The sequence below is a fragment of the Carlito syrichta genome, unplaced genomic scaffold (assembly GCF_000164805.1).
Source record: "Carlito syrichta isolate Samal-C Ts95f unplaced genomic scaffold, Tarsius_syrichta-2.0.1 Scaffold305756, whole genome shotgun sequence".
Classification (NCBI taxonomy): Eukaryota; Metazoa; Chordata; class Mammalia; order Primates; family Tarsiidae; genus Carlito; species Carlito syrichta.
The window spans coordinates 930529-943923 of NW_007249852.1; the positions used below are offsets into that span (position 1 = coordinate 930529).

Here is a 13395-nt window from a genome sequence, read left to right on the forward strand (position 1 = left end):
CTGCGGTGGCCAGGAGCGGCCACTGCACTCCAGTCTGGGCGACAGAGTGAGACGCCAACTTAAAAAAAAAGAAACCAAAGGAAAAAAAAAAAGAAAAGAAAAACCTATCTCTCTAATAAACACTGAAACAAAAATCCTCAATAAAATATTGGAAAACTGAATCTAACAACACAAGAGGATTATAAATCATAACCAAGTGTGATGCAAGGATGGTTTAACATATGCAAATCAATGTGATACAAAACATTAAGAAAAGTAAAGACAATGGGCAAATAAACTGAATAGAAATTTCTCCAATGAAGACATAAAAATGGCAAACAGGTATATAAAAAGGCGGTCAACATTCCTAATCCTAACAGAACTGCAAATTAAAATCACAATGCGATATCACCTCATACACTTACATGCATAAGGATAGCTACTATCCAAAATATAAAAAATCACAAATGATGGTGAGGGTGTGGGAGAAAAGGGAACACTACTACACTTTGGTGGGAATGCAGATTGCTACAGACATTATGGAAAACAGCAGGAGGTTCCTAAAGAAATTGAAAATAGAACTACCATATGACCCAGAAATCTCTCTTCTGAGTATATACACAAAGGAAATGAAATCACTACCACATAAAGATATCTGCACTCCCATGTTCACTACAGCATTATTCACAATAAACAAACAAACAAAAAAACCAAGGAAATAACCTAAATGCCCACTGATGGATGAATGGATAAAGAAAATGTGTGTGTATAGGAAAATATTAATCAGTCTTTTAAAAAGAGGAGGATCTTGTCAATAGCCACAACAAAAATACTGCATGATCTCCCTTATACCTGGAAGATTTTTTAAAAAGAGCTCAGGCCAAGCTCAATGGCTCATCCTGTAATCCCAGTACTTTGGGAGGCAGAGGTGAGTGGACTGCCTGAGCCTGCGGGTTCGAGACCTGCCTGGGGAACTTGACGAGACCTCATCTCTACAACAAATCAAAAAAAAATTAGCCGGGCGTGGTAGCACGCGCCTGTAGTCCCAGCTACTTGGAAGGCTGAGGCAGAAGGATCGCCGGAGCCCATCAGGTCAAGGCTGCGGTGGCCGGGAGCGGCCATTGCACTCCAGTCTGGGTGACAGAGTAAGACTCCAACTCAAAAAAAAGAAAAAAATACATTCTTGAGAGCTATACAAAAACAAGCCAGGCAAGATGCGATCAGCACCTACTGGCCTCAGTTTGTCAACCTCTGTCCTAGGTCATCAAAAAAACAAAAAACAGCAAAGAAAACTAAACCTCCAGTGCAGCAAATAAGGAAACAATTTGAAATAATAATGTCAATATTGAAAAACGACAATGATGCAAATGTTTGAGTAAAAATTACCTTACAATCCAAGTGGTTTTAATTCTTTGCTTCCAACTGTATTGAAGGATAAAATAGTTAAGTTTTTAGCTGTCAGATTATAAAAAATAATTGTGGATGTCAGATCATTGTAACTGTTGGTCTAGAACTTGAAAGTCATCCAGAAAATTCAGTAAAATTGTAGTTAACAAAATTCATTCCATTTCTACCTACTTACATCAACGATATTCTTTGTTTATATCTATAAAAAATAAAAATAGAAATAGAATTCACATAGAAGCCTGTCTTATTATAATAATTAGCAATATTAATAAAAAACGATGAAGGGACATGGTGGCTCACATCTGTGATCCCAGCTCTTTGGGAGGACAAGGGAAGAGGATTGCTCAAGGCCTGGAGTTCAAGACCAGGCTAGGGAACATAGAGACCTCATCTCTACAAAAAAATATAAAAATAAATTAACCAGTCATGATGGTTTGTGTCTATAGTACCAGCTACTAGAGAGACTTACGTGAAAGGATCCTTTGAGCCTAGGAGGTCAAGTCTGTAGTGAGCCATGATCATGACACTACACTCTAGCCTGGATGACAGAGTGAGGTTCCGACTCAAAAAACAAACAAACAAAAAACACACACACAAATATATAACAGTCCTCTTATTAAGAAATGTATTTTCAATAAAATGTTTTTTGTCTTTAATAACGATTCAACAAAGTTTTTATATGTATATATGTTGTTTTGTTCAATCATCTACTACTACTACTACTACTACTACTACTACTAATTGTCAACTTAATCCAGAGTAAAATTCTTAAACACTCAAAGCTGAATAGTCACAGGAAATTTAAATAAATTTCTATTTATATAGATATCTGTGGCAAAAAAATATGAGTGACCAATAAATTATTAAGAATAAAACGTATGCCGGGCTTGGTGGCTCAGTCTGTAATCCCAGCGCTTTGGGAGGCTGAGGTGAGTGGATTGCCTGAGCTCGCGGGTTCGAGACTCGCCTGGGCAACTTGGCAAGACCTCATCTCTACAATAAATCAAAACAAATTAGCCGGGCCTGGTAGCGCGCGCCTGCAGTTCCAGCTACTTGGAAGGCTGAGGCGGAAGGATCGCCGGAGCCCAGCGGCCACTGCACTTCAGTCTGGGTGACAGAGACTCCAACTCAAAAAAAAAAGAAAGAATAAAATGTATTATATCAGCATAAAATGTGACCAGAGAAGCAGAATGTAAATAAAAGTTCAAGGAGAAAAAAGAACAAAACATAAAATTTTCAGGCATGGTGGATCATGCCTATAATCCCAACACTTTGGAAGACAAAGATAGGAGAATTACTTGAAGTCAGGTGTTCAAGACCAGTTTAGACAACACATTTAGACTCCACCTCCACAAAATGGAAAAATTAGCCAGGTGTTGGGGCGCATGCCTGTAGTCCCAGCTTCTTGGGAGGCTGGACTCCAGCCTGGGAAACATGATCATCTCATCTGATGTGGAAAAAGTACTGGACAAAAGTCCAACATCCTTCCCTGATAAACTGTCCAGTATAAGTATACAAGAGTTCTTCAACATAATAAAGGTCATTTATGAAAATTCCACAGCTGACATCACAACGAACGGGGAAAAACTGTAAGCTTCTTCACTAAGATTCAGTACAAGGCAAGGGATATCCACTGTCACCACCTATATTCAACAGAGTACTAGGAAGTACTCACAAGAGCAATAAGACCCCCCCCAACAAAAGATATAAATAAAAGGCATCCAAATCAGAAAGTAGTAAAATTATCTTTATTTGCATATGACATAATTCTACATGTAAAAATTCCCAAAGATTCCACAAAAAAATGCTAGAATAAATGAATTCTGTAAAGTTACAGAATTTTCATATGCAAATAACCTAACTGAAAAATAACTCAGAAAAATAATCCCATTAATGATAGCATAGAAAAATACTTAGTTAAATCAATTTACTTGGTTAAATAAATTTCACCAAGGAAGTGAAAGATCTGTATAATGAAAACCATAAAGCACTGATGAAAGAAATTGAAGACAAAAATTAATAAAAAGATATACTGTGCTCACAGATCAGAATAACATCGCTAAAATGTTCATAGTACCCAAAGAAATAGACAGGATAGATTCAACACAATCATTATAAAAATCTCAATGGTCAGCAGGGCACAGTGGCTCAAGTCTGTAATCCTAGCACTTTGGGGGACCAAGAGAGAGGACTGCCTGAGCCCAGGAGTTCAAGACCAGCCTGGGCAACTTGGCGAGACCTCATCTCTACAATAAATCAAAAAATTAGCTTCAGCGTGGTGGCGTGTACCTGTAGTTCCAGAAACTTAGAAGGCTGTGGCTGAAGGTTCACCTGAGCCCAGCAGGTCAAAGCTACGGTGGCCATGAGCATGCCACTGTACTACAGCCTAAGCGGCAGAGTGAGACTCCTACTCTAAAAAAAAAACTCAGTGGTATTCCTCACAGAAATAGAAGAAAAAAAATCTTATAATTCATATGGTAGCATTAAAAAAAAACTCAAATAGTCAAAACATTTCTGAGAAAGAAAAATAAAATTAGAGGAATCACATTTCCTAATTTAAAACTGTACTACAGGCTGGGCTTCGTGGCTCAGCCTGTAAACCCAGCACTGTGGGAGGCCAAGGCAAGTGAATTACCTGAGCCCACAGGTTTGAGACCCACCCAGGCAACTTGGCGAGACCCCGTCTCTACAATAAATCAAAAATTAGCCAGGTGTGGTAGCTACTTGAAAGGCTGAGGCAGAAGGATTGCCGGAGCCCAGCAGGTGGAGGCTGCATTGGCCAGGAGCATGCCACTGCACTCCAGTCTGGGCAACAGAGTGAGACTACAACTCAAAAAAAAAAAATTGTATTACAAAAGCTATAAATAATCAAAACAATATGGTGCAGGTATAAAAACAAACATATACACCAGTAGAACAGAATACAGTGCTCAAAATTAAACCTATAGCTGGGTGTGGTGGCACATGCCTGTAGTCCCAGCTGCTTGGAAGGCTCAGGTGGAAGGATTACCTGAGCCCAGCAGGTCGAGGCTGCAGTGGCCGTGAGCGTGCCATTACACTCCAGCCTGGGCAAAGAATGAGATTTTAACTCAAAAAAAAGAAAAAAAAAATCCAAATATGTGTTCAACTAACTTTTGACAAGAGCACTAAAAGGACACAATGGGGAAAGGAGAGTCTCTTCAATAAATGGTGCAAGGAAAATGGATTTCTTCATGCAAATGAATGAAATTGAGCCATTATCTTATACAATAATCAATTCAAAATGGATAAAAGACCTAAATGTAAGATCAGAAACTATAAAACTTCTAGAAGAATACATAAGGGACACTAACCTTGACAATAACTTTTTGGCTATCACATCAAAGTCAAGCCACAAAAGCACAAATAAATGGAACTATATCAAACAAAAAAGCTTCTGCACAGCAAAAAAGAAAGGAGAAACTGTACCCTAAAGACCAGGGAAAATATTAACTCTAAACTTTAGAAGCAAGTTTTAAGAGCCTGTTAACTAATATGATCAATCAACATAAAAGAGCTCAAAATACAAACTATAAATGATCAGTCAGTCGGGTTTGGTGGCTCAGCCTGTAATCCCGCGCTTTGGGAGGCTGAGATGAGTGGATTGCCTGAGCCCGCGGGCTTGAGACCTGCCTGGGCAACTTGGCGAGACCACATCTCTACAATAAATCAAAAATTAGCTGGGCGTGGTAGTACGCGCCTATAGGTCCAGCTACTTGGAAGGCTGAGGCGGAAGGATTGCCGGAGCCCAGCAGGTCGAGGCTGCAGTGGCCGGGAGCAGCCACTGCACTCCAGTCTGGGTGATAGAGTGAGACTCCAACTCAAAAAAAATAAAAAAGAAATAAAAGATAACAAGATAAATTAAATACTTTTATACTTCACAATTACAATCCTAGATGGAAACATCAAAGAAAACCCATCACCTGTCAGAACCTGGGTGAAATTCTGATAGCAAGGAAGGTCGTCTTCGAAGCTGTTGCTGCTGCTGTTGCTGCAAGAGTTGTGACGCCTGACTGACTTCAAGATGAGAAGAACGATAATCGGGGACTGCAAACTCCTAGTATTAAATAATGATAAGTTAGTTATTAACCAAAAAGTGAACAGCATCATGAAATCAAACCAAGTATAAAGGTAGTTACAGGTCACTAAGTATGGAAAGAAACAGTGACGATGATTTCAATCCGTCATTGATCTAATTATTCCCCATAAAGCTAAAATAATCAACATTTTAAACAAAACAACATCAAAACTAATTCAAAATGAATTTTTAAGTTCAACATGCATTGATTCATTTCTCTAACACATTACAATAATTACCTATATTACTTACGTAAGTAAAACCTGAAATTAATGTGTTTATTATGAAATCCATTTAAAAAGCATTCCACATTTAAATTCAAAATGAGGACGGGCTCAGTGGTTCAGCCTGTGATCCCAGCACTTTGGGAGACCGAGGCAAGTGGATTGCCTGAGTCCGCGGGTTGGAGACCAGCCCAGACAACTTGGCAAGATCTCGTTTCTACAATAAACAAAAAAAAATTAGCTGGGCGTGGCAGCACATGCCTGTAATTCTGGCTACTCGGAAGGCTGAGGCAGAAGGATCGCTAGAGCCCAGTGGGTTGATGCCGGGGTGGCCATGAGCATGCCACTGCCATCTAGTCTGGGTGATAGAGTGAGACTCCAACTCAAAAATCAAAATCAAAATGAGTACGTTGTATCACAGAAGTCATCGAGTTAAATCCATGTACATTTATAAATAAAGAAACTGAAGTCCACAGGATCAACCTGCTGGTTAATAGTTTTTCCATCATAGCTAGGTGGTTATTTCTATTTGTTTTGTATTTTTCCTTTGTTGATTCTTTTTTTTTTTGCAAAAGCTTCTGTTTAAAACAAATCTATTGTGCTAATTCAATCATAAACTAGATAGTTAGAAACAAAATTACTAAATAATTCATCCTAGGTATACACCCCAAAGAATTAAAAGTATATAAAACCACAGACAAAACTCAGTACACAAATTTTCACAGGTGCATCTTCGCAATAGCCAATAAATGGATACAACCGAAATATCCCACTAACAAATGAATAAACAAACTGTCATATAACCATACAACTGAATACTATTTAGTCATAAAAAGAAATAAAGACTGACACAGGTTAGAACACAGATAAACCTAGAAAATATTGTGCTAAGTAAAAAAAGTCAAACGCAAAAGGCCACATGTGATTATCCATTTATATAAGCCAGATTATAATGAAGTGATATCTTTTAAAGTGTTGAAACAAGTAATGTCAATTCAGAATTCTATGTCAAGTGAAAGTAGTCGTCAAAAATGAAGTGGCTCACACCTGTAATCCTAGCATTTTGTAAGACTGAAACAGGAGGATTCCTTGAGTCCAGTAGTTTGAGACCAAACTAGGCAACATGGCTAGACCTCATCTCTCCCCTGCAAAAAAATGTTTTTAATTAGCCAGGTGTGGCAGTGTGCACTTGTAGTCCAGTTTATTCCAGAGGCTGAGGCAGGAGGATTACCTGAGCCCAGGAGTTCAAGGCTGCAGTGAGCCATGACAATGCCATTGCACTCCAATCTAGATGACTGAGACACTGACTCAAGGAAAAAAAAGCTGAAACAAAAACTTTTTCAGGCAAATAAAAGCTAAGATAATTTACTGCTAAAAGATCTCTACTAAGAGAAATGAAGTTCTTCAGGAGGCCAGGTGGAGTGGCTCACACCTATAATCACAGAACTTTGGGAGGCCAAGGCGGGAGGACTGCTAGAGCCCAGGAGTTGGAGATCAGCCTAGACAACATAAATGAGACTTTATCTCTACAAAAAATCCCAAAACTAGTCAGGCATGATGGCGTGCACCTGTAGTACCATACTTGGGAGACTGAAGTGGAAGGATCACCTAAGCCCAGCAGGTTGAGGCTGCATGATCATGCCTCTGTACCCTAGCCTGGGTGACACAGTGAGACTTCAATTCAATTAAAAAAAAAAAAGTTAGCAGGGTTCTGTGGCTCAGCCTGTAATCCCGCGCCTTTGGGAGGCTGAGGGGAGTGGATTGCCTGAGCCCGCGGGTTCGAGACCTGCCTGGGCAGCGAGACCTCATCTCTACAATAAATCAAAGAATCAGCCGGGCGTGGTAGCGCATGTCTGTAGTTCCAGCTATGTGGAAGGCTGAGGCGGAAGGATCGCCGGAGCCCAGCAGGTCGAGGCTGCGGTGGCAGGGAGCGGCCACTGCACTCCAGTCTGGGTGATAGAGTGAGACCCCGACTCAAAAACAAAAAAACAAACAAACAAAAAAGTTATTCAGGCAAAAATACAATGATATCAGAAGGAAACCTGAATATATACAAAGGAATAAAGGACATCAGAAATGGAATATATGCAGGCAATTATAGAAGAAAGAAAATAAGGAGCAGAAATCAGTAAAACATTTTTTTAAATAGTGAAAATTATTGAAACCAAAGTTAGTTTGTCAAAGAAAAGAATCTATCAAATTGATAAATCTCTGGGCAGAGTGATTAAAAAGAGAAGAGAAAAATCACTTATTTAAATAAATTTTACTCAACCTAACTCAAGAAAAAATAGAGACTCTGAATTATAACTATAAAGGAAGCTGAGTTCATAATTTAAATTCTTCCCACAAACAAAATTCTAGGCTTCACTGATAAATTCTATCAAATTCCCAAGGGAGGAAAAAAAACCCAACCCTACACAAACTCCTTAAGAAAATACAGGAAAAGGAAGCACTTCCTACACTAACATAATTCTTAATGGTAAAAGACTGACTAAATCTAAACCCTTACCTCACATCATATAAAAAATTTGTTTCAAAATAGATAACAGATCTAAATGTAAAACCTAAAATTATAAAACTTAGAGAAGAAAACCTATGTGAAAATCTCAGTGACCTTGAGTTTGACAAAATCTAAGATATGATACTAAAAGCACAAAATATGAAAGTCAAAAACGAATTGGACTGGATAAAAATAAACATGTGCTCCAAAGGATACTGTTAAGAAAATAAGGCAATACTTCTTTAATAATCTAGATATAACAAACATAGATATATGTATTCTACATAGTTTATAATGACCAAAAACTAGAATAGGTGACTGGATAAACAAACTGAGTTGTATCCATAACCAGCAATAAAAAGGAACAAACTACTGAGACATGCCGGACATGAATAAATCTCAAAAATATTATGAGAAACAAAAGAGGCCATAGACAAAAGATTTTATATGAAGTACAAAACAAATCTAATCTAATCTATTATGATGGAAAGCAAATCAGTAGTTTCCTGACAGTTGAGTTTGTAGGAAGTAGGGAAGGACTGATCTAGATAGGATACCAGAACACTTTCTGGGGTAACAGAAACTTCATCTGGGTAATGCTTCATTTTGGTAATAGTTTTACGGGTGTATGATTTGTCAAAATTGTTACAATGTGTACATATAATGAGTACATTTTGGCTTGATTAAAAAAGAAGCAGCAACTGTAATCTAGAAAATTAGCAATCAGATGAAAAGCACTGGGATAGGGAAGACATGCAAGCAAAATTCAATACCCAATCATGATAAAAATTCAAACTAGGAATAGAAAGCAACTTCTTCAGCCAAAAATGGCAACAACAAAACCTTGTAACTAATATCATACTGATATAATAGTATAATGATGAAAGACTGAATGTTTCCCTACACAGGAACAATGTAAGAATATCTACTCTTATTTTGTAAAAGTGACCCACAATGTCAAAGGAGTACTCATTCAGTAACAGCCACTAGTATACAATTATATTTTGTTGACAAATAGATTTTATTCACTGAGATGACCATTTTACCCATTCTTTTCCTATTTTTCTTCAAACCTCTGTTGACAGATAGATTTTATTCACTGAGATGACCATTTTACCAATTCTTTTCCTATTTTTCTTCAAACCCCTTACACGTCTACCTTGGTTCACTCTGAGCTGATCATTTCACCTCATATTTTATTTCTCATGATGCAAATCAATCATATAAAACTCTTTCTACCATTATATCTTTCTACCTATCTACCTGCCTACCATATCTTCCTTTCTTCCTACCATACAGATCTTCCTACCTTCAAATCTCTCAAGAAGGTAGAGGCCTTTATCCTGGCCATCATTCACAACAGGCCAAATTATCTATCTGGCTAGATTAAAACTCAACTAGAACTTGGAGTATAAACATAAGGCTTAACATAGAAACTCAAGGCAATTGATCCTTTTTTATCTATCAACAGCTCCTACAGTCAAAAGCAAAGACATGTTCAACCCCCAAAATCTGGCATAAAGCAAGAGTAAGACAAGAATAATTAATCCCCAATCTTTGGTTCCCCATCTCTGAGAATGTTTCTTCCCACTTAAAAAATGGTAATAGCCGGGCTCGATGGCTTAGCCTGTAATCCCACACCTTGGGAAGCTGAGGTGAGCGGATTGCCTGAGCCTGCGGGTTTGAGACTCTCCTGGGCAACTTGGTGAGACCTCATCTCTACAATAAATCAAAAATTAGCCAGGTGTGGTAGCATGCGCCTGTAGTTCCAGCTACTTGGAAGGCTGAGGCGGAAGGATCGCCGGAGCCCAGCAGGTCGAGGCTGTGGTGGCCGGGAGCAGCCACTGCACTCCGGTCTGGGTGACAGAGTGAGACTCCAACTCAAAAAAAACAAAAAACAAAAAAAAGAAAAAAGAGAAAGGTAATAATAAGTATATATGGTTTTTGACCAACAAATGTATTACATTAAAAAGTAAAAACAAGCCAGGCTCGGTGGCTCAGCCTGTAATCCCACGCCTTTGGTAGGCTGAGGTGAGTGGACTGTTTGAGCCCGCGGGTTCGAGATCCGCCTCGGCAGTGAGACTTCATCTCTACAATAAATCAAAAAATCATCCGGGCGTGGTAGCGCATGCCTGTAATTCTGGCTACTCGGAAGGCTGAGGCGGAAGGATCGCCGGAGCCCAGCAGGTCAAGGCTGCGGTGGCCAGGAGCAGCCACTGCACTCCAGTCTGGGCGACAGAGTGAGACTCCAACTCAAAAAAAAAAAAAAAGTAAAGACAAACACAAAATACATATGCAATTTACATAGCATTTGTTCCTTACCTGCTGGTGGCGGGTGCTGGGAAAGGTGTACTGGACAGAATGGGGAGGGTAACGACTTTGTTCTGTGCTGAATGCTCCTTGGTTGGGAGGATAACCTGAACTTGACATTATCAATAGAGAAGTCCTCACTAGGTTGTGAGATCAAGTACAACAAGCAATCATGTTTCTAGGAAACCACCTAAACAGGATGAAAAAAAAATTAGAATTAATAACAACAAAAACACGAAATGCACTTCTAATAAATTACAGCTACATAATAAACCGCAATACCATTAAATGTTTTCTCTCATGTATTTACTTAATTGAAGTTAGTGAGGTTTCCTTTCCACTTAAAACAGATTATTTACGAAATGATAAATATAATTAGCTATATAAAGGAAAAACAGTATATAAAACCCTTGCAAAGGGCCTGGTACACAGTAGCTGTTCAGTGAATGTCTTTCTACAAATGTCTGAGAAACAAGTATATTATAAAAACAAAAATACATGGTTCTAAATGTTGAGGTTCTGAAAGTCAACTGCAAAAAAAACAGGGCAACCCATTGGGTCCCCTCCCAATGTGGGAGCTTTTCTGTCCTCCTAATAAATCCTGTTTTCTTAAATTAAAAAAAAAAAGAAGAAGAAGAAGAAAAGAAAGAAAAAACAATTCAAAAGTATGTATAAGATAAGCATCTGTGCAGAGGAAATACTGTCTCTGTCAAATAATTCTGCCCCAAAATAACAGCATAAGAAAGCATTAGGGATGGAAAAGTTTTCATGGAAGAACAAGAACAAAATAAGCCTATCATTTCAAGGAAAATAATTGCCAGTATTTGTAAAAATCAGAATTTTATAAAAACTTGTAAGCTTCAAAGCTATCACAAATTTAAAGACTTCTCTGGGCGGGGTACGGTAGCTCACGCTTGTAATCCTACTACTTTGGAAGGGCAAGGTAAGAGGATTGTCTGACAGCCCAGGGATTCGAGACCAGCCTGGGCAACTTGGCAACACCTCATCTCTAAAATAAATAGATAGATAAATAAACAGATAGATAGATAGATAGATAAATAGATAAATATCCAGGTGTGGTGGCAGGCCTGTAATTCCAGTTATTTGGAAGGCTTAGGTGGAAGGATTGCCTGAGCTCAGCAGATTGAGGCTGTGGTAGCTGTGAGCATGCAACTGCACTCCAGCCTTAGCGAAAGAGTGAGACTCCGACTCAAAAAAAAAAACTTTTCTGGGCCAGGTGCAATGGCTCATACCTGCCACTCCAGCACTTTGGGTACCTTGAGCCCAGTAGTTCAAGATAAGCCTGAGAAACGTGGTGAGACCTCGTCTCTACAAAAAAATAAAAAATCAGCTGGGCATGGTGACATGTGCCTGCTGACACAGCTACTAGGGAGATTGAGGAGGATCACTTGAGCCCAGGAAGTCAAGGTTATAGTGAGATATGACTGCACTACTACACTCCAGCCTGGGTGACAGAGTGAGAGCCTGTCGATAAAATAAAAATTTTTTTTTTAAATACTTTTCTGGCAAGACTGGTAGTGAAATTAACAAGAGCAGGCAAGTTTTTGATATTACATAATGAAATGTGTCAATATTTGAAATATCTACATAATTCAAAGAACAAATATTTTCCAAAAGACCGATATAGAATGTTTCAGAATTATGCATGAGTGAAAGATTTATTTAAAGTACAATACAAGGCCAGGCGTGGTGGCTCACGTCTATAATCCCAACACTTTGAGAGGCCAAGGTGAGAGGATTGCCTGAGTCCAGGGGTTCGAGACCAGCCTCGGCAACTTGTAGAGACCTCATCTCTACAATAAACCAAAAAAAAATTAGCTAGCTGTGGTGGCACATGCCTATAGTCCCAGCTACTTGGAAGGCTGAGGTGGAAGAATTGCTTGAGCCCAGTAGGTCAAAGCTGTGGTGGTCGTGGGCATGCCACTGCACTGCAGTCTGGGCAACAGGGTGATTCCAACTCAAAAAAAATTAAAATTAAAATTAAAAACAAATAATAAGTTGAGCTTGGTGGCTCAGCCTGTAATCCCGTGCCTTTGGGAAGCTAAGGTGAGTGGACTGCCTGAGCCTGCGAGTTCGAGACCCACCTGGGCAACTTGGCAAGACGTCATCTCTATAAAAAAAAAAAATTAGCCAGGTATGGTAGCATGCACCTGTAGTTCCAGCTACTTGGAAGGCTGAGGCGGAAGGATCACCAGAGCCCAGCAGGTTGAGGCTGCAGTGGCTGGGAGCGGCCACTGCACTCCAGTCTGGGTGACAGAGACTTCAACTCAAAAATGATAATAATAATAATAATAATAATAATAATAATAATAATAATAATAAAGAATAAGACCAATCAATAAATCTTCATGTAATACAGAATGAAAAGCTTGCTGATATGATTTCAGATTCTGCAAAGCAATTAACCTTTAAAAAATGTACCAGTTGTCTAGTTTTGGTGCAATATCAAAGACTATCCACAATTATCTAAAAAGGCTATTAACCTTTCTTTCACAATTACTATCTGTCTGAGGATAGGTTTTCTACATAAGCTTCAATCAAAACAGCATAACAGAACTTTGGGAGGCTGAGGTAGGAGGATTGCTTCAAGTCAGGAGTTTAAGACCAACCTGAGCAACATAGGGAGACCCCCAACTCTAAAAATATTTTAAAACTAGCCAAGGCACGGTGGTTTGATCCTGTAATGCCAGCTACTTGGGAGGCTGAGGTGGAAGGACTGCTCGAGTCAGGAGGTTGAGACTGTAGTAGGCTATGATCACAACACTGTACTCCACCTTGGGTAACAGAGCAAGACTCCAATCTCTTTTAAAAAAAAAAAGAAAAGAAAAGAAAACCCACAGCATATTACAAGAGACTGG

General features: G+C 39.0%; 1 protein-coding gene across 8 annotated transcripts in view; it reads right to left on the reverse strand.

Moving 5' to 3' along the window:
- The window catches only part of NCOR1 (nuclear receptor corepressor 1), a 147778-nt gene extending 135062 nt beyond the window's left edge, over positions 1–12716 (reverse strand). For all 8 annotated transcript variants that reach the window (XM_021714775.1, XM_021714774.1, XM_021714772.1 and 5 more), the window contains exons 1-3: positions 12688–12716; positions 10529–10706; positions 5328–5461 (exon numbers count right to left, since the gene is read on the reverse strand). In XM_021714775.1, the coding sequence (XP_021570450.1) occupies positions 5328–5461; positions 10529–10636 (242 nt within the window). In that variant the 5' untranslated portion in view covers positions 10637–10706; positions 12688–12716. The remainder of the gene's footprint in view (positions 1–5327; positions 5462–10528; positions 10707–12687) is intronic.
- Between the last annotated feature and the right edge of the window lie 679 nt (positions 12717–13395).